Source organism: Gopherus flavomarginatus, chromosome 10, assembly GCF_025201925.1.
Source record: "Gopherus flavomarginatus isolate rGopFla2 chromosome 10, rGopFla2.mat.asm, whole genome shotgun sequence".
NCBI lineage: Eukaryota > Metazoa > Chordata > Testudines > Testudinidae > Gopherus > Gopherus flavomarginatus.
The window spans coordinates 23527129-23547940 of NC_066626.1; the positions used below are offsets into that span (position 1 = coordinate 23527129).

At 46.2% G+C, this 20812-nt stretch overlaps 1 protein-coding gene across 2 annotated transcripts in view; it reads right to left on the reverse strand.

The window, feature by feature from the left end:
- AOX1 (aldehyde oxidase 1) overlaps window positions 1-20812 on the reverse strand; it is a 198677-nt gene that overhangs the window by 167717 nt on the left and 10148 nt on the right. For both annotated transcript variants that reach the window (XM_050916607.1, XM_050916608.1), the window contains 8 exons: window positions 19884-20028; window positions 19610-19702; window positions 16916-17067; window positions 16602-16695; window positions 13290-13399; window positions 12319-12503; window positions 2144-2306; window positions 887-979 (listed from right to left, as the gene is read on the reverse strand). In XM_050916607.1, the coding sequence (XP_050772564.1) occupies window positions 887-979; window positions 2144-2306; window positions 12319-12503; window positions 13290-13399; window positions 16602-16695; window positions 16916-17067; window positions 19610-19702; window positions 19884-20028 (1035 nt within the window). The remainder of the gene's footprint in view (window positions 1-886; window positions 980-2143; window positions 2307-12318; window positions 12504-13289; window positions 13400-16601; window positions 16696-16915; window positions 17068-19609; window positions 19703-19883; window positions 20029-20812) is intronic.

The following is a 20812-nucleotide window of genomic DNA, read 5'->3' on the forward strand; positions in this document are numbered from 1 at the left end:
TAAACCCTGGTGAACCGGGCATGGGCCCCGGCATCAGGTGTGGGGAAGGGCTAATGCCCAAACCCCGCTGAACTATATACACTAACTAACTATAACTATAGATAAAACCAACTATATACAACAAGATAGCGAAGAACAAGGAGTAGCTAGGGGAGTGGAGGACAGCTGAGCCACGCTCCACTGTTCCAACGACCGACACGGGCGGTAAGAAGGAACAGAGGAGCCGTCAGGTCAGCGGCACCACTCCAGGGGGCGACCCAGCTGACCCACTGGGGGTTGCTAGGGTAAAAGTCTTCCGACGAACGTGCACGCGGTGCGCGCACACCTAACTGGAATGGATATGAGCAATCACTTGAAGAAGAAGTACGCAATCAGGCAGCATCAGAGATTTAAAAAAAAAAAAAAAAAAAAAAAGCAAATACAGCACAGTAACTGTTTAAATGTAAACTAGTAAAAAAATAAAGGGAGAGCAGCATTTTTCTTCTGAATAGTAAAGTTTCAAAACTGTATTAAGTCAATATTCAGTTGAAAACATATGAAAGAAACAACCATAATGTTTTGTTCAGAGTTACGAACATTTCAGAGTTACATACAACCTCCATTCCCGAGGTGTTTATAAATCCGAGGTTCTACTGTACTTCATCTCATGTCCAGACTCTGTTCCAATCGCTTAGGTTCCTGTAAGGACTGAGCATATACTAAAGTAGGGTTAAGTTAAAATAACTGATGCCACAATGATTAATGAGCTTAAATCAAAACCACAGATGTTCAGCATCCTCAGTCTTTGCAAAATCTGTATCTGGCCTTCACTGCTTGGGCTCTTCTTGCATCTTATTTTTTAAGTGTCTTTTAAACTGAAGGGCCGCATTAAAAGAGCCTCACTGACCTGGTATATTTGTTCGCTCTGGGGCATTTGGGGTTGGAAATCTTGTAGCACATTCCCATATTTCTCTGATATGTCAGGATACAGATGGGGGTCCTGAAAGAGAAGTGTTTTAATAACAATAGTTACGTTTTCACAACACACACATTTCTATTAAAAGAATTAGCAACCACAATTATTGAACATAAACCTCTCAAGTCTCCCCCTATTTAGAAGAGCCCAAAAAAGTAGCTGAAAATGAAGTGAAGACTGTTGAGCATTCATAAAATATTTATTTAAAAAATACAAAAAAAAAAGGCATTTGGACATACCACCATATCTGTTTCAGGAGACCAATGAAAGGAACTGTAGTAAGAAGAGGTTAACTTTGTTTTGAGGTATGAACAAAACTGACATAGAACCTTTGTTGCTGGTGGTGATAGGTAAGAAAGGAAAAAAACAGCTTGACTCAGAGCCCAAGCTAAATTTGCAAGGCTGGCAATTAGAGAAAACATTCTTTTCTTTGGAAACTGAACAGATTTAATACAAGTATCAGAGGGGTAGCCGTGTTAGTCTGGATCTGTAAAAGCAGCAAAGAATCCTATGGCACCTTATAGACTAACAGACGTTTTGGAGCATGAGCTTTCGTGGGTGAATAATCCCTTCGTCGGATGCATGTAGTGGAAATTTCCAGGGGCAGGTATGTGTATATATGCAAGCAAGAAGCAAGCTAGAGATAACGAGGTTTTGCATATATACACCTGCCCCTGGAAATTTCCACTACATGCATCCGACGAAGTGGGTATTCACCCACGAAAGCTCATGCTCCAAAACGTCTGTTAGTCTATAAGGTGCCATAGGATTCTTTGCTGCTTTTACAGATTTAATACAGGAATCCTTCAGAAAGAAAAATCAAAATTAGAACCACACAATGACATCTGAACAGATTTTTCTACAAATCTTCTCTCCAAACCAAAAAATCATAGCATAGATAGTTTGTGACATTTATGCACATTGCAAAGCCATTTATTTATCCCAGCTATTTGTCCTTTTGAGAAGAGGTAGACCAAATAAGATGATCTCTCTCTCTCTCTCGTTTTTTTTATTCTTTTTAGAGTGAGAGCTCTTTTAATAGTGGCACTGATATGTTGTTATGTATTTTTAAAATTCTTTTTGAACACAGAAATTATGGTCAGCACACAGTACAAACTGGAAAAATAAATACAGAGTACAAGACCTTTCACTAGACTGCACGAAAATAAACCCAGGACATGGATTTACCATTCTGTTCAATGACTGAAGCACTTCCAGGTAGAATTTGAAGAGGAAACTGACAGTCAAAGTCCTTCTATATTCCACTTTCCCACCTGGGGCTGAGCCTGGCAGAGAAACTTCTTTAAGAACCAGTCTGCAAGCTTCATCCAGCATTTGCTCATTCCAGTGCCTAGCAGAAATAATAATAATACTGCAATTAGTATATTAGGCACAGCTGGACGAACTAAATGGTGACCAGACTAACTTGCTTGTATCACAGACATGGGCATGATCCTTCTCACAAAGAAGTCAGTTGTAGTTTGGATTTCAATGGGAGCAAGATTGGAACTTTGATCTGTAACACGGTGTGGTTCACATTGAACAGCTGCTACTCACATGAATAGTCTCAATGAAGTCAACATAATTGAGCCATATATGCTAGTAAAATAAATCTATTTGAAAAATAAATCTATGAAAACTGGTTTAATTTAGGGCTGTCGATTAATTGCAGTTAACTCACGCGATTAACTCAAAAAATTAATTTTATGTCTCCTGTTCTGTTTTACCTGCATTCTGCCATATATTTCCTGTTATAGCAGTCTCAGATGATGACCCAGCACGTGTTCATTTTAAGAACACTTTCACAGCAGATTTGACAAAATGCAAAGAACATACTAATGTGAGATTTCTAAAAATAGCTACAGCAGTTGACCCAAAATTTAAGAATCCTAAGTGCCTTCCAAAATCTGAGAGGGATGAGGTATGGAGCATGCTTTCAGAAGTCTTGAGAAACCAACACTCAGATGCAGAAACTACAGAATCCAAACGACCAAAAAAGAAAATCAACCTTCTGCTGGAGGCATCTGACTCAGATGATGAAAATGAACATGTGTTGGTCTGCTCTGCTTTGGATTGTTATCGAGCAGAACCTGTCATTGGCATGGTCACGTCCTCTGGAATGATGGTTGAAGCATGAAGGGACATATGAATCTTTAGAACATTTGGCACATAAATATCTTGCAATGCCAGCTACAACAGTGCCATGTGAATGCCTGTTCTCACTTTCAGGTGATATTGTAAATAAGAAATGGGCAGCATTATCTTCTGCAAATTGTAACCAAACTTTTTTGTCTGAGCCATTGGCTGAAGTAGAACTGAGTGGACTTGTAGGCTCTAAAGTTTTACATTGTTTGTTTTATTTTTGAATGCAGTTATTTGCTGTACATAATTCTACATTTGTAAGTTCAACTTTCATGATAAAGAGATTGCTCTATAGTACTTGTATTAGGTGAACTGAAAAATACTATTTCTTTTGTTTTTTACTATGCAAATATTTGTAATAAAAATAAATATGAAGTCAGCACTGTACATTTTGTATTCTGTGTTGTAAATTGACATTAATATATTTGAAAATGTAGAAATATTCAATAATAAAATATTTAAATAAATGGTATTCTATTATTAACAGCGCGATTAAAAGACAGTTACTCACCTTTGTAACTGTTGTTCTTTGAGATGTGTTGCTCATATTCATTCCAATTAGGTGTGCGTGCACCGCGTGCACGTTCGTCGGAAGATTTTTACCCTACCAACACTCGGTGGGTCGGCTGGGTCGCCCCTGGAGTGGCGCCGTTATGGCACTGGTTATATACCCTTGCCGACCCAACGGCCCCTCAGTTCCTTCTTGCCGGCCACTCCGACAGCGGGGAAGGAGGGCGGATTTGGAATGGATATGAGCAACACATCTTGAAGAACAACAGTTACAAAGGTGAGTAACCGTCTTTTCTTCTTCGAGTGCTTGCTCATATCGATTCCAATTAGGTGACTCCCAAGCCTTACCGAGGCGGTAGGGTCGGAGTGGGATGTCGCCGAATGTAAGACTGCTGAGCCAAATGCCGCGACATCCCTGGACTGTTGCACCAATGCGTAATGTGACGCAAAGGTGTGAACTGATGACCAGGTAGCTGCATGACATATCTCCTGGATGGGTATATGGGCAGATGAAGTTTGCGCCCAAGGAGAGTGGGCAGTGAGGTGGCTAGTTGGAATGTGGGCCAAGTCATAGCAGGCACAGATACAGGATGTCACCCAATATGAAATTCGCTGCAAGGAGACCGGCAGGCTCTTCATTCGATCTGCCACTGCTACAAAGAGCTGGGGCGTCCTTTAAAATGGCTTTGTTCTTTCGATATAAAAGGTGAGAGCCTACAGACATCTGAGGAGTGCAGCTGCTGTTCCCGACGTGACGAGTGGGGCTTTGGGAAGATGACTGGAAGGAAGATGTCTTGATTGACATGAAAGGCCGACACCACCTTAGGGAGGAAGGCGGGGTGTGGTCGCAGCTGTACCTTGTCCTTATGAAACACTGTATGGGGGTCCGCTGTGAGGGCCCAAAACTCGGACACTCGCCTTGCCGATGTAATGGCTACGAGGAAGGCTGTCTTCCAGGAGAGGTACAGCAGTGAGCAGGTGGCTAGCGGTTCGAAGGGAGCACCCATAAGCTTGGCTAGAATGAGATTGAGGTCCCAGGTCGGGGCAGGACGTCGAACCTGTGGGTACAAACGTTCCAAGCCCTTGAGGAACCTTGAAACCATAGGATGAGAGAAGACTGAGCGTCCCTTCTCCCCTGGGTGGAAGGCGGAGATGGCCGCCAGATGCACTTTTATGGATGAAACTGCTAGGCCGTGTTGTTTCAAGGACCAGAGGTAGTCCAGGACCATAGGGACTGGTATCTGCATGGGGACAGTGTTATATTGAGCGCACCAGCAGGAAAAACGCTTCCACTTGGCCAGGTATGTCAACCTAGTGGAAGGCTTCCTACTGCCTAAGAGTACCTGTTGCACCGAGGCAGAGCAGCGTAACTCGGACTGGCTTAACCACGCAGCAACCACGCTGTGAGGTGAAGAGACTGTAGGTCTGGATGGTGAAGTCTGCCGTAGTCCTGAGTTATGAGATCCGGCCAAAGTGGTAGGGGAATTGGGTCGGTCACCGACAGGTCGAACAACGTGGTGTACCAGTGCTGCCTCGGCCATGCTGGGATGATTATGATCAGGCGGGCTCTGTCTCTGTGGAGCTTGAGCAGGGCCCTCTGGACCAGCGGGAACTGTGGAAAGGCATAGAGCAGATGGTTCGTCCACGGTATCAGGAATGCACCTGAGAGGGAGCCCAAGAGCGACCCTGGAAGGAGCAGAACACGTGGCATTTCCGATTCTCGCGAGAGGCGAAGAGGTCTATGTGGGGAAACCCCCCTTTCAGAAAACAGAATGGATGATGTCCGGATGAATCGACCACTCGTGGGTTAGGAAGGATCTGCTGAGGCGATCTGCCAGGATGTTCTGAAGTCCTGGGAGAAAGGATGCTACCAGGTTGATTGAGGGCTATGCAAAACTCTCAGAGCTGAATAGCTTCCTGACAAAGAGGGGAGAAGCGAGCTCCGCCCTGCTTGTTTATATAAAACATAACTGTTGTGCTGTCCGTAAACACTGATGCACAATGACCTTGGAGTTGATGACAAAACACCTGGCACGCTAGGCAAACCGTCTGCAGCTCTTGAACCAGCCAAAAGCCTTGGGTATGGAGACCCTCTAGGTGGGCACCTCAACCCAGAGATGACGCATCCGTGGTTAGGGCCATCGAAGGTTGCGGCAGGTGGAATGGCATTCCCGCACAGACCAGGGTGGGGTTCAGCCACCAGGTCAGGGATGCTAAAATGTTCGAGGGAACCGTGATTATCGTGTCTAGGCTGTCTCGGCCCGGTTGGTACACTGACGCGAGCCAAGTTTGAAGTGGATGCAGGTGCAGTCTGCTGTGTTTGGTCACGAAGGTGCACGCGGCCATGTGGCCTAGGAGACTGAGACAAGTGAGAATCAACACTGTCGGGAAGGTTTGGAGGCCTTGAACAATTGTTGCCATCGCCTGGAAACGAGGCTGCGGCAGGCAAGCTCTGGCAAGACTGGAGTCCAGATTCGCCCTGATGAAGTCTTTTCTCTGCGTCGGTACCAGATTCGACTTCTCGGTGTTGATCATCAGGCCTAGTCTCCTGAAGAGATCTTTGATGATGCAGAGGTGACTTCTCACCTGTGACTTGGAGGCCCCTCGAATGAGCCAGTCATTGAGATACGGGCAGACATGCCCCCGACGACAGCGAAGGGAGGCGGCAACTACCATCATGCATTTTGTGAATACTCGCGGGGCCGTAGAAAGGCTGAATGGAAGGACCGTGAATTGAAAATGTTGATGGTTGACCACAAAATGGAAGTACTGTCTTTGTGGTGGGTAAATTGCGATGTGGAAATAGGCGTCCTTCATATCTAGGGCGGCATACCGGTCTCCGGGATCCAAGGACGGGATGATGGTCCCCAGGGATACCATGCGGAACTTCAACTTTATCACAAACTTGTTGAGTCCTCGCAGGTCTAGGATTGGTCTTAGACCTCCCTTTGCCTTGGGGATTAGGAAGTAGCGGGAATAAAACCCGTTGCCCCTCAGGTCTTTTGGTACCTCCTCTATAGCTCCAATGGATAGGAGAGTCTGGACCTCCCATAAGAGGAATTGCTAGTGAGGGGGGGTCCCTGAAAAGGGAGGAGGAGTGGGAAGGGGGGAGTGAAACAAACTGAAGGTGCTATCCCAACTCCACCGTGCGCAGGATCCAACGATCCGATGTTAGCTGGGACCATGCAGGGAGGGAATGGGAGAGGCGGTTGTAAAAGGGTGGGGAAGGATCCGGGAAAACAACTGATGTGCCGTCCTCAGGTGTCCCTTCAAAAGTTCTGTTTGGGCCCCGCCGGTGGTTTAGGGGGGCCCTAATTTTGACGGCCTTGGGGTCCAGACTGCCTTCTACGATTCCCCCGGCTACGCCATCTGCCGAAGTCCTGTCGTAGCCTAGGAGGGGGGTAAGTGCAGTGAGGCAGCGGGCGGAAGGACTGGCGCTGGGTCACTGGGGTGTGCATCCCCAACGAGTGCATGATTACTCTGTTGTCCTTTACACTTTGCAGCCTAGGGTCGGTCTTTTCTGAGAATAGCCCCTGATCTTCAAAGGGCAAGTCCTGTATAGTCTGCTGTAATTCAGGTGGAAGGCCTGACACCTGGAGCCAGGAGATGCATCTCATCGCCACTCCGGAAGCTAGAGTCCTGGCAGCGGAGTCCACTGCATCCAGAGAATCTTGGAGGGAGGTTCGTGCTACCTTTTTTCCCTCTTCCAACAGGGCCACAAATTCTTGGCGGGACTCCTGGGGAACAAGCTCCATGAACTTCCCCAAGGATGTCCACTTATTATAGCTGTGTCTACTTAGGAGGGCTTGCTGGTTTGCCACCCTAAGCTGTAGGCCCCCAGCCGAATATATTTTGTGACCTAGCAAGTCCATGCGCCTTGCCTCTTTGGACTTGGGAGCAGGAGCTTGCTGGCCATGACGTTCCCGCTTGTTGACTGATTGCACTACTAGGAAGCAAGGAGGAGGGTGCATGTACAGATATTCATAGCCCTTGGAGGGCACCATGTACTTCCGCTCTACTCCCCTGGCAGTGGGGGGTATAGAGGCTGGGGATTGCCAGATGGTATCAGCGTTCGCCTGTATTGTGCGAATAAAGGGCAGGGCCACTCTTGTAGGGGTGTCTGCTGATAAGATGTCTACCACTGGGTCCTCTATTTCAGGGACCTCCTCCACCTGCAGATTCATATTCTGCGCCACCTGTCTCAAAAGGTCTTGATGGGCCCTTAGGTCAACTGGGTGAGGGCCGGAGGAGGATGTCCCTGCCACCGCCTCATCTGGTGAGGAGGAAGAGGAGAGGCCAGGGACAAGAGGATCCTGTGGGGGCTCCTGTTCTTGAGGGGCAGCGTCAGGCTCAGGTGGGGCCTGGGTGTCTGCTGATGGTACTGAAGCCTCATTCGTACCTGTGGGGGGGAGCGGCTTACGGTTGCCTCTGGCACCTGGTGTTCCGATGGGGCAGACCGTGGTGTAGCTGGTGGAGCACTTTGGGCTTGGTGGTACACCCAAGGTGTCCAGAAAGACCACTGACGGGCCCCATGCTCGTGGCCTTGGCTCTCCGGAAACGTATGGCAGGGCACGTCTGAGTCACGGTCCTGTGCGTAGGAAGCACTACCAGAATGAGACGACACCGAGGTGTGTCTCGATGGCCAAGGCGGTGCTGAGGGACCCTGAGAAGGAGACCTGTCTCTGGCTGGCTGTTCCCGGGATGGCACCGGGGAGTGGTACTGGGAGCTGTAACGGTACTGTGAGTGAGACCGGGACCTACGACTGTATCGGTGCCGGGAGGTCGACCAGGATCTCGATCCCCTTCACCTAGAATGGCTGCGAGATGAGCGGTGCCGTGAACAGTGCCAGGAGCCAGATCGGTACCGGGTGTACCAGGCAGGCGAACGGGAGGCTGAGAGGTGCCGCAAGTGCGACCGGTACCGTGATGGAGAGCAGTGCCGGGACTGCGAGCGGCGGCAGGACTGGGATCGTCGGCGGGACCGAGATCTTGAACAATGTTTCTCGACGGATCCCACGGAGGGTGGCCTCAGCAAGACAGGCTTGCCAATAGAGTGGATGACCTGCACTGGCGGTGCCGGGGGTTGAGGCAGAGCGGTCTCTGTCATCATGATCAACTCCCGTGCCGTGGAGAAGGTCTCTGGCGTGGATGGGAGAGCGAGCTCGACCACGGCGTGAGCTGGGGAGCTTTTGGGCACCGGACTCAACGGCCCTTTCGGGACCAGAATCGACGGTGTCACATTCGGCAGTGCCACGGCAGATTTGGTGCTGGGCGATCCGTCTTAGACATGTGCTCCTTCTGCGGTGCGGATGATACAGAGGCTGCTGGAGCCTTGTGTTGCTTGCAGGGCCGTGGGGACAGGGAGCGGCGCCGAGCCGAGATCGGTGCAAAGGAGGGTCAGTGCTGGGGCTCCTTCACAGCACTGGAGTGGTCTGGAGCCGAAGGAGCGCTCCTTACAGAAGCGGACTGTTCAGCGCTCGCTACTGACATTGCTGGGCTAAGACAGCTCCTCATGGAGGCGGCATTCAGACGAAAGTCCCGCTCCTTCTTCGTCCTCGGCTTAAAGGCTTTACAGATGCGGCACTTGTCAGGAAGGTGGGATTCCCCAAGGCACCTGAGGCAGGAGTCGTGAAGATCCCCTGTTGGCATCGGCTTTTGGCAGGCTGAGCACAGTTTGAATCCCGGTGACCTGGGCATGAGCCCCGGTACCGGGGGGAGGAAAGGGGCTAATCCGCGGTCCCCTCCTCAACTATATACACTAACTATATATACAAACAACTAAGACTAACTATAACTGTAAAAACTCGAACTATATACAGAACTATCAGTAAAGAATGACGAGTAGCTAGGGAAGTGGAGATCAGCTAAGCCGCGCTCCACAGTTCCAACGACCGTCATGGGCGGTAAGAAGGAACTGAGGGGCTGTTGGGTCGGCAGAGGTATATATCCAGTGCCATAACGGCGCCACTCCAGGGGATAACCCAGCTGACCCACCGAGTGTTGCTAGGGTAAAAATCTTCCAACGAACATGGACGCGGTGCGCGTGCACCTAATTGGAATTGATATGAGCCAGCACTCGAAGAAGAATAGCACAATTAATCGTGATTAATTTCTTTAATTGCTAGATTAACTCTATTAAAAATTATCACTATACAATAGATAATGGCCTGAACTTTCAAAAGGGACTAGTGATTTTGGATACCAACTTCAGACATTTTAAAGGGGTCAGATTTTCAGATGATGGAGGCTCAGCATCTTCTGAAAATTCTGCTCTTTTGAAGTATGTCACACAGTTGATTCTATATGGATAAAAATCCCAAGCTGTAAGAATATAAATATATTAGCAGGGCTATACTACTGGCCTCAACATCAAGCAACGGAAACTGGGTGCAAAATGTTGAGAGAGATCAAAGGCATAGCAAAATCTAACAAAAAGATAATGGAGAGGAGGTGTTTCAGCTTATAAACTGATCAAATGGCACAATAGGACAGAGTTTAGAGAAGCGATTTATCAGCATTTTCAATTATTGCCAGGGGCCACTCCATCACAAAAAGAATATTGCAAGAATTACAGGGGGTTCAGAGAAGAACAACAGAATAATCAAGGGCCTGGAAAAACTCTGTTAAAGAGAGGTTGAAAAGATCATGACTTGACTTGTCCTAACTGCTTTAGGCACTTTTGAAAATCCTAGTCACTGTATCTATTAGAGCAAATCTTGACACTCAAGAACAATAACACCAACTGTCAGTGCCTAAACCAGAAAAACAGAACACTGTCTGAATACACAGAAGGCCAGTTAAATATAATGGGCTGATCCAAGAGCTCAGCCATCTCTCTTTCGTACAAACATCTTTAAGGGCAACAGTAGATTTGTTGTCATTTATTTTTTATTAGTTTTTGATGAACTGGCTATAAACATTAAGGGTATAAACAAAAATTCAGAAGGCTGATTTGTATTTGTTTACATATTTTTATGAGACAGCCATTGCTGTGGCATCTGGGTGTCATTACAATTAAAAGGAGTGTAACATAGTGTTACATCAATTTAAGGCCCCGATTCATCAAGCATGTGCCTTAGCACTTTGTTGAATATGGATAGACTTAGGTACGTGCTTATGTGCTTTGCTGAATGGGTATCTGTGAATAAACTGTACGTCTGCCATGACGTTCAATGAAAAGCTTGCAACTGGAAAAGGGTTGTCAGGAACTCACACTACATAAGCTGCACAGAAAGCATGCAGTTCTTATTTAACATTTTAAATTGGGTGCTCAAAGGGAAAGAATTATTTATTTAGACATACGAAGTGCCCACAATTCAGGGAACATTAGGGATTGTTTAGGAACAATTAACTCTGTCCTGTCACTATATAAAAGAAATAGAAAACATATAAAGCACCTTCTGATCCAAAGGACTCTTTATAGACCAATATCCACTATGTACCACAACAGATAAGCATACTTATGGCCTGATCTAAAGCCCATTTAACTCAGTGGAAAGCCTCCCATTGACTTTAAAGAGCATTACATCAGGGCCTTATTTTCACCTGTGATTAGCACAAGAATTTGAATTCAGGTCTAATGAGTGAGTAAGATAATACCCTATTCCAAAGTGCTACCTAGTTCCCAGATTAATAATAAAAGAATCAGTGCTTTAAATTACAATACTCAAATATCCTGTAAGCCCTCATTACATAAATGGTAACCTGACTATTTAACCACACCAAGTAGTTATTCAGCAAGAATATGTTATGTTAGCACAAGAAAAATACTAAAAGCAACGTGAACTCCTTCCAAATCCAATTCAAAATTGGATCATAAGTTGCATGAGAGAAACATTTCCCAGGGGTTTGTTCACAGGCCCTGAAATTTGAGGAGGTTCAGGTTAGAACAAGCCCAGTTTTTTGGTGGTTAAATCATGTTCTCATTTTCTCCCATGGTGCTCCTTACATGTGAGAAAAACTCCCAATCACAACCTGCACAATTAATGGCATTTCCTCCTTCAGGTCCCACCTCTGCCAGGAGCATAGACAGAGAAAGCTGCACCTGACATCTGCTAGCTAGGTGGTGAGTTCTGATTACTGCTACTGATTGGTTAAGAACAATGCAGAGAGCTAGTCTATGCTAAAATACCATAAACCTGTCCTCCCCAGCCTCAGTGAGGGTGAAAGTTAAAGCAGCCCCTAGGCATGTCCTAGTCTGCATTTGAGACCACACCCAATCCTGGCTGCCATTGAACCAAAGAGGCATAAGTCGCCTCAGGCCCTTTGCTGCTGGTACTGCTAGAGCAGGGATGACTCCCTTTTCAGTGCCCATTTTAGAACCTCACTCCCTCATACTAATTAATTAGCAGCCTCTTTGGAAGTTTCAGCACAGCTGCTAGAGACTGAATGGATGAAGAACTGGTAGACGTCCCTCAAGGTCAGGTTGGGGCACAACAGAAAAGTACTCATCCTCTGGAGAGACCTTTCAATGAGCACAACATTCACAGACAGACTTTAAAACATTTAGAAGAGAAAAGTGTAAATATTCTATTCTGGGGTGGGGAGATGACTTATCACTTGGGCTGATCTGTGTTAATTTGGTGGATTATAAATGGCATCAACCATTCTGTAAATAAAGGATCTCTGTATTTATGCCCCGAAACACTAAAAAAACCTAACAATATTCCAATTTGAAAGCTATATTAAGTCTCTAGGAATTCATACAGTACCTCCCTATGAGTGCCTGACAGGTTTGTTTTGCACAGACGGTGGTAGAGCCAATGCCGCCATAGAAAATGCCAAAGTCCATAATTATGTCTGTGCCTTCCGCAAAAAGTACCCTCATCCCAGCATTAGCAATAGGTAGAGCATTTTCCCGGCGCTGGGCCTGTCGGAATGCTGATACAAACTCCCCCTAAGAAAAATCAAACAGAGGCTAAGAAGTATGCACAGAAATGTAATATGTTCCAATAGAGACCTAAATGAACAAAGGTAACAAATACCATCGTGCATGGATTCTACTTCCAAAACATTTAGGACCATTCATTCCTTTCCCTTAACCATCCAATAGTTCCCTCTTCATTGTTGTCTTGCAAGCAAACCTGCCTCCCTCTCCATCTCCTGCAGAGCCCAGCTGCTCTGACCCCTGTCTCACAAATGGTTGCTGAGAGGTAAGGGGGAATGGGAGTCGGCTGCATTTAGAATGGGAGACAAAACTGAAGAGGCTCAACTTCTGCCTAAACCTTTGGACTCAAGCACAAATCAAGCCAGTATTTCAACTCTATCTTCTGCTTTTACAGATCTTTTCCTTTTCCTTTAGTCATCTAAATTCAATTAAGTCACATTTTTAATCAAGACCAGAAATGTGTGACTGCCGGTGGGTATCTCCCAAACAGGCTGCTTATCAATTCCCAGAGATATTGCCCTTACACAGTGTTACAGTGTTACAGTTACCCTCAAGAGATAACGGGAGCTTCATCTGCATAATGATTGGAGGTCTAGCCAGGCTGAAAATGGGCAGCATTCAGGGATAGAGAATATATCAATGCCCTCCAAAACATTTCACTAGTTGGGTGGTTTTTCTTTTTTTTTTTAAACTACAGATGGTACTTCTTCCTCCTGTTCTTTCTTTAATTCCATATAAACACTGGTAAAACCATTCTTATCACTAAACAAATCCAAACATCACAGCAACATTTACCTTCCTGGAATGAGGGATGTGAACAGAGATTAAGACTTCTTCTGGCATAAGGGTATTGTTACCAACTCCATTGGCAAAAATGTCACTCAAAGAAATCCTCCGTGTTCCTTCTATTGGAGAAAAAATAAATGGCAATCTCTGTACAATGAGAAGTGAACTCTTGACAGTTTAAATATATACATCAAATTTAATTGTCAAGGAAGAATATGCGATACTTCTGGGAAAAGAATTACTTAAAGTTCATATAATGTCCCATCAATAGCATGCACGTTAAATGTAAGTGGTCTCTCTATTTTCAATAGTTACCAGAGGAAGAATTTGTATTGTCTTTTCCTTTCTCTTTTTGATCAACTGTTTTGAAAGTTAAAAAGGTCACAATTTTATGAGATTAATAATTAAAGCTGGGATTCTGAAATGGACCTAAGGGAGGGAGGTGGATTTCCAAAGAGAGTTGGGCATCTAACTCCATTAGAACCTTTGAAATTCCCAGTCCAAAAACCATGTGACTACTTAGGCCTTGTGTACACTACAGAGGGTTTGCTAGTATAACTATACCAGTCTAATTACTCCAGCAAACCCTCCTAATGGAGGTGCAGCTTGTACCATCAAAAGAGTGATTTGCTCAAATAGTTTAATCTGCTTCCTTGAGTGAAATAAGTTATACCACCAAAAGACCATTGTTCTAAAGCAGTCTTTCCCAAACTTGGGACACCGCTTCTGCAGGGAAAGCCCCTGGCAGGCCCGGCTTGTTTGTTTACCTGCCACGTCCGCAGGTCCGGCCGATTGCAGTTTCCAGTGGCCACGGTTGGCTGCTCCAGGCCAATGGGAGCTGCTGGAAACGGCCAGTACGTCCCTCGACCTGTGCCGCTTCCAGCAGCTCCCATTGGCCTGGAGCAGTGAATCGCGGCCACTGGGAGCTGGACCTGCAGACGCTGGCCAGGGTCTTTCCCTACATAAGCAGCGTCCCAAGTTTGGGAAACACTGTTCTAAAGCAATATAACATAGAGGGCCCTGTTTCGATGGCTATGTCTACATTAGGAAAGCTTTACCAGATTTAATAGCAAAACCCTCCTAGTGCAGATGCAGCTACTCTGGCAAAGCTGTGCTTTGCAACAGTATAGCCTTACAGTGAAAGCACAGTTTTGCCAGTATAACAGACGTCTGCCAGCATAGCTTCATTAGTCAGGGATTACAATTCTTCATGCCAGCAGGATCAGGGGTACACCTGTGTTGGCAGATGTCTGTAGTGTAGACAGGGGCTGTATGTGAGAGAGCCTTAATAGGACATCCAAATCTCAAGGAACTTTTCTGACCATCATCACTGTAGTATCTGAGTAAGTAATTAACAATAAACAAGGAAATACAGTCTCACAGTTTGACATTCAGAAGACTTAATGTCTTCTTAAATGCCAATCTGAACATCTAAAAGCAGGATTAGGCCATCTGGTGAGTGTCCTTATATTTGCAAATTACACACTATTCTGAAATATCCACCTAATTTAACAATACACATGACCATCTAATGGATCAGAAAAGAGCAACAGCTAGCACACTTTCTCCTAAAGCATTCCTATTTTATATGTATTTAATTCACCAGTGTGGTTTCCCCCTTCATAAAATGTTAACATGGGAAAACTAGGAAATTAAAGTTAGTATAATATCTTATTCAACACTGTGTAAAATTGATACAGTTTGTTGAAACAGTGTTGAAGTGTTAGGACATTCTAAATATAGCATTATGCTTATAGGTAATAGTGCTCCGATCATCATTAAAACGTACTGCTTATTTATATACCTAAACTACTAATTACACATGTGGATAGCCCAGGTGTTGCTATCATGTTCTCCTCCTCCTCTCTCCCGAACTCGCTCCATTTGTTTATTGTATCCATTTGTTTTGTTTCAAGTTGTGCCCTAATCTGGCAAAAAAAACCTTTTGCATGTGCTTAACTTTATGCAGATGAATAATTTCACTGAACTCAATGGGACAGCTTACCTGTGTAAAGTTTAAGCACGTGTAAGCGCTGGCAGGATTGGGGCCTCAGATTGTATATTCTTTGGGGCAGGATCTGTCTAATATGGCACCCGGAACAATGGAGCCCTGATCAGATTGGGGCTGAAGGCGCTACCATAATACATTTAAATATACAGAGATATACCTATCTCATAGAGCTGGAAGGGACCCCCAAAGGTCATTGAGTTCAGCCCCCTGCCTTCACTAGCAGGACCAATTACTGATTTTTGCCCCAGATCCCTAAGTGGCCCCCTCAAGGGTTGAACTCACAACTCTAGATTTAGCAGGCCAATGCTCAAACCACTGAGCTACCCCTCATATGTTATCAGTTTCCCCAGTCTCCCCACAGACATGGCTTGGTGCGTGGCAAGGAGTGGCTTTCTTGAACATTAATTGGTTGTAATTTTGTTCCTTATCACACTTCCAACATCTTCAGTACAAATACAAAGAGAGGCACTGTCACAGGGTGTCTGTCCCTTGTAAAATAAAGTAGTTCCAGCTCCCCTGTGAAAGGACAAGTGCTCCAATTTGGCCAATTAAGAGGGTGGTACAGCACCTGAGGGCTATAAAGAATCATGGAGAGATTCAGTGAGAGGGAGACCCAATGAGTCCTGCTGGAGACCACGGGACTCAAGTTGGTCCTGGAAGGAAGAAAAAGGTTTTTCCTGGGGGAAGGCTGAAGGCAAAGAGAGCAACAAGATGGGTTTGCTGGCTGGCATCCCCAAGCCAGAAAACCAGGATTGGAGACAGGAGGAGCAGCAGAGGCAATTGCCTGCTGGTTCTAAAGTAGAGAAGCAGAGACAAAGGCTGGAGAGGGCTGAAGGCAGGTGAGCAGTGGAGGAGCTTTCCTGCTGACATCCCCAAGAATAGAGAGCTGGACCTAGAGGAACCATGAGAGGGCCAGTGGAAGTGAGGGATGGTCTCCTGGCAAGGATGACCTCAGCAGAGAGGCTGTGTGTGGGAGGATGTTCCCTGCGCTGGGATGTCCTACTACAAGTTCAGGGAGTGGACTACACTGGAGAGCCAGTGTGTGATGAGAGACACCAGGTCTGTATGTTGCATATACTGCAAGGACTATGGTGGAGAAATTCTGAACTACGTTTTGTTATTTATGTGTATAGGGTTTTTGTAATAAATGAACCCCCCAAGGGCTTTGCTTTTACTTGGGAAGTTGCTTTGGATTATTTCTGAGGAATTAGAAGAAGGGAAACTAAGGCATGCCAGCCTGTTGTGCCATGGCCTGCCATTGCAGAGCACTGCAGGCAAGGCCACCTTCTTACAGGTACCCTGCCTCTTACCTCTTGATGCCAGGTTGAGGGTACAGTTGCCAACTGCTAGAATGGGATTCAAGTCAGATGTTGACTTTCTACTCATAATGTTTCCACCTAAAGACTAAAAAAGGACATTATGTCATTAAGTCATCACCTTTATGTATGTGTCAGTACGGTGTGAAGATTTACATTGATCAAAGGTCATAAGACTGACAGTAACATAAAATTAATTTTAAAGTCTATTATTTCAGCTGTGAATACAAATATTATGCACAGACAGAAGCAATTCCATGCAGTTTTGCTAACCCATCCACTTGTTACTGCAGTAATAGACAACATACGGAAATGTTTCTGATCTGCTGTCCTCCCAGAGTTTTTAACTGATGCAAGAGAGCACGGAAAATCTTTGTCTTGTCTCCTGGAAGTTCTGAGACTGTGTTTGTCAGGACATCTTTCACTACAGCCAGACTGCAGGCAGCTCCAAGGGTTAGTCCTGAAACCAAGTTATCATAAGTAGTAAAATGTGAGCATTGCTCCACATTCAGGCTATTAAACTATGTCCAGACTGTTCTTTTGTAATTATGCCATGCCTTTTTCTCACAGTCAGCTCTCATTAGAATGTGGATAGGAATAAGGCAACATCTTAAAAGTTTTCTGTTATACTTTAATTTACGAAATAAAACAAATATTGCATCAATTTCAAAATGTGCATGTGCAAACTGCAGGGAAACTAGGATGGGTTAAAAGTCTTCAACAGTCATGGTAGAGCAGGGGTTGGCAACCTTTCAGAAGTGGTGTGCCGAGTCTTCATTTATTCACTCTAATTTAAGGTTTTGCATGCCGGTAATACATTTTAATGTTTTTAGAAGGTCTCTTTCTATATGTCTATATTATATAACTAAACTATTGTATGTAAAGTAAACAAGATTTTCAAAATGTTTACGAAGCGTCATTTAAAATTAAATTAAAATGCTGATCTTACACTGCCAACCTGCAGTGTAAGGTTGGCTCGCTGCCAGCCTGGGGTTCTGTTCACCTAGGCCGGCAGTGGGCTGAGCAGGGCCTGCAGCCAGGACCCCAGACCTGGGTGGGGAGATTTCAGGGGTCAGAGCAGAGGGCTGGGGATGTATGGGGGTGCAGGGCCAAAGGCTGGGTGGGTGGGGGGTTCAAGGGTCAGGGCAAAGGCTGGGTGTGTGTGGGGGGGGGTGCACGGCAGAAGGCTGAGTGTGTGGGGGGGGTCAGGGCAGAGGGATGAGTGTGTGTTGGGGTGGGGGAGGTTAAGGTCAGAGGGCTGGGGGCTGCAGGGCAGAAGGCTGGGTGTGTGGGGGTGTTCAAGGGTCAAGGCAGAGGGCTGGGGGGTATGAGGGCTGCAGGGCAGAATGCTGAGTGTGGGGGGGGTCACGGCAGAGGGCTGGGGGGTGTAGGATAGAAGACTGAGTGTGTGGGGGGTCAGGGCAGAGGGATGAATGTGTGTTGGGGTGGGGGAGGTTAAAGGCAGAGGGCTGGGGGCTTCAGGGCAGAAGGCCAGGTGTGGGGGGGGCTCAAGGGTCAGGGCAGAGGGCTGGGGGGTATGGGGGCTTCAGGGCAGAATGCTGAGTGTGTGGGGGGTCAGGGCAGAGGGCTGGGGTGCTCGGCTCGTAGGGGTGCTCTCAGCCCCCTGCCCTGAGCGGCTCATGGCAGGGGGCTAGAAGTATATGCCTGTTCCACCCCTTTCCCCAAGGCTCCATCCCTACCTCTCTATGTCTCCTCCAGGGAACTGCCAGCACACTGTTGCTCTTCCCCACTCTCCCTGCACACTTGCTCTTCCCCACTGTCCCCGCACACTGTTGCTCTTCCCCACTCTCCCTCACTAGGGTCATCAGCTGACTGGCGCAGGGAAGGAGAGGGGGTGGGGCAAGAAAGCACCACGCTGGGGGAAGAAGCAGGGGAGAGAGGGAAGCTTGGCCGCCACAGAACCAAGCTTCTGCCTCCTGCCACCGCATGGGAGTGCAGTGGGCGGGGGTGCTGAGTGGGGCTGGGGGGCTGGGACTGTGGCAGGCGGCTGCATGCCACTCAAAATCGGCTTGCGTGCCATGTTTGGCGATGTGTGCCGCAGGCTGCCGACCCCTGTGGTAGAGAATCCTTCTTTGTCAAGGGTAGCAGCTATGCACATCTGAAAATGAGGAGAGAAATGTGGTCTAATGCTCTGAGCCGTGAACTCCCAAATTGTAATCCAAGCTCTGGCAGATTCTCTATTTGGCCTTGGGCAAGTTGGTTAAATTTTCTGCCTCGGTTTGCTCATCTCTGTCTCACTTATAATGGGGATAGTAATATATACTATTTATCTCCTAGGGCATTTGTGAGGCATAATTCATGTTATAAAGTGCTATGAGATCCATGCATGGATTCTCCTCAGTGTGCTGGGGGTCGACAACAAGTGTCACCCCAGTCTGCCCACTCCTCCCCCTCGCCAACCCAGTCTCCTATCTCTCCCCCAGAATGAACACTGGATCTACAGAGAAGCCTCTGTGGGTTACAGAGGAGGAGAGGGAGACATGCTGCAAAGATGGCTGACTCTCCCACCCCTTCCATGTAGTAGGGAGGATATCTGAATGTTGAGGGTCCCCTCCATAAGCAGATATTGGAGGACAAACAGCCAATGACCTTCTACACTCCCCGTAGGGCTGACTTCAGACAGCTAAATTGAGGTAAAAGGTGTTAATCCACATCTACACTAGGGATTGGGTCATGGTTAGGATTAGGGTTACTTAACACATACTAGCTATCCCAATTTAACCTCAACTTCTTTTCCTAATCTAGACAAATCCATGCTGTCGCTAATGTATCCATGCATTGGGGCAGGGATCATAGCCATTCTGATCCATGGATGTCTCAGGCATAATTTTCAGAAATAAACACAAGCATCTCTAGACGTTCTTGGAGAGCCAGGATGTCTGTAGAGCGATTCACAACTTCCCCACTAGGGAAGGGATCAGTATTATCTTATGCAGAGATATCTCCATGTGTTTCAAAGGGCAAAAGTAGCGTTTGCTTACCATTGTCTGTGTATCTCACCATATTCAGATCTAGGATCCTTGCAGGAGAGATGATAACTGGATGATGCACTCCTTTAAATTTCATTTCAGGCCCTATAGAGTAGGATGAGATTTAGAGAAAAGGAAGATCATTGCATTTCCGGAACTGTGACTATGTCATTTGTTGAGCCACATATTAAGGACAAAGAACACACAAGCAATTCTAAATGCTACCCACGACTGTTCATACATACACTGGCACAAGCATAACAGGATGTGCTCTGAAACTACATACCCACACTGGTGTTCCCCACCACGAGAGGTGCTTTGGGGTACTTAGCCTTCAGCTCCAGAAGCTCCTTTAGGCTAGCAGGTGAAATCCATGTTGTTCTTTCCCCTTGGAAAACAAGAGTTCTTTTTGGCTGATTTTCAGCCATTGTCTATAGGGGAAACAACGTAGATTTAATAAAAACAATGTAGATTTAATATTTAAAGCTCCAGAGAGGCAGCGGTTATCTAGTGAATAGGGCACTGGACTAGAAGCCAAAATAATTCCTTAACCATGGAAGTCATACTTAAAACCTCAAAACTGGTTTAAATGGGACTTAAATAATGCATCAACCTTGTGCTTGCCCTTTGCATGGGGAGGAAATTAATGCTCCATGAATAAAATGCCTAAAATTGACTCAGATGTGTCTAGCAAACAGGATTTATACTGAATATCCTGCAAACTATGCACTTAGGGTTCGATCCCGCACCCTTGGGAAACAATAGAAAATCAATTTTTAAAAATCCAGGGCTTTCAACCCTACTCCATAAGTCACCAACTAGTTAGAGAACGCAGGGCTTTGATATCTATCTTTAGGCCTTGCTGAACCAAAGGACTGGGGAGGATTATTATTTGGATAATGCCCTAGAATAGTGGTTCTCAAACTTTTGTACTGGCGACCCTTTTCACATAGCAAACCTCCTAGTGTGACCCCCTCCTTCCCTTATAAATTAAAAACACATTTTAACATATTTAACATCATTATAAATGCTGGAGGCAAAGTGGGGTTTGGGGTGGAGGCTTACAGCTCACGACCCCTCATGTAATAACCTTGCGACCCCCTGAGGGGTCCTGACCCCCAGTTTGAGAACCTCTGAAAGCACATGGTACTTTAAAACAGACTAAAAATACTAAACAGGAAACAAACTCCTTGCCCTAATGATGGTAGAACCTCA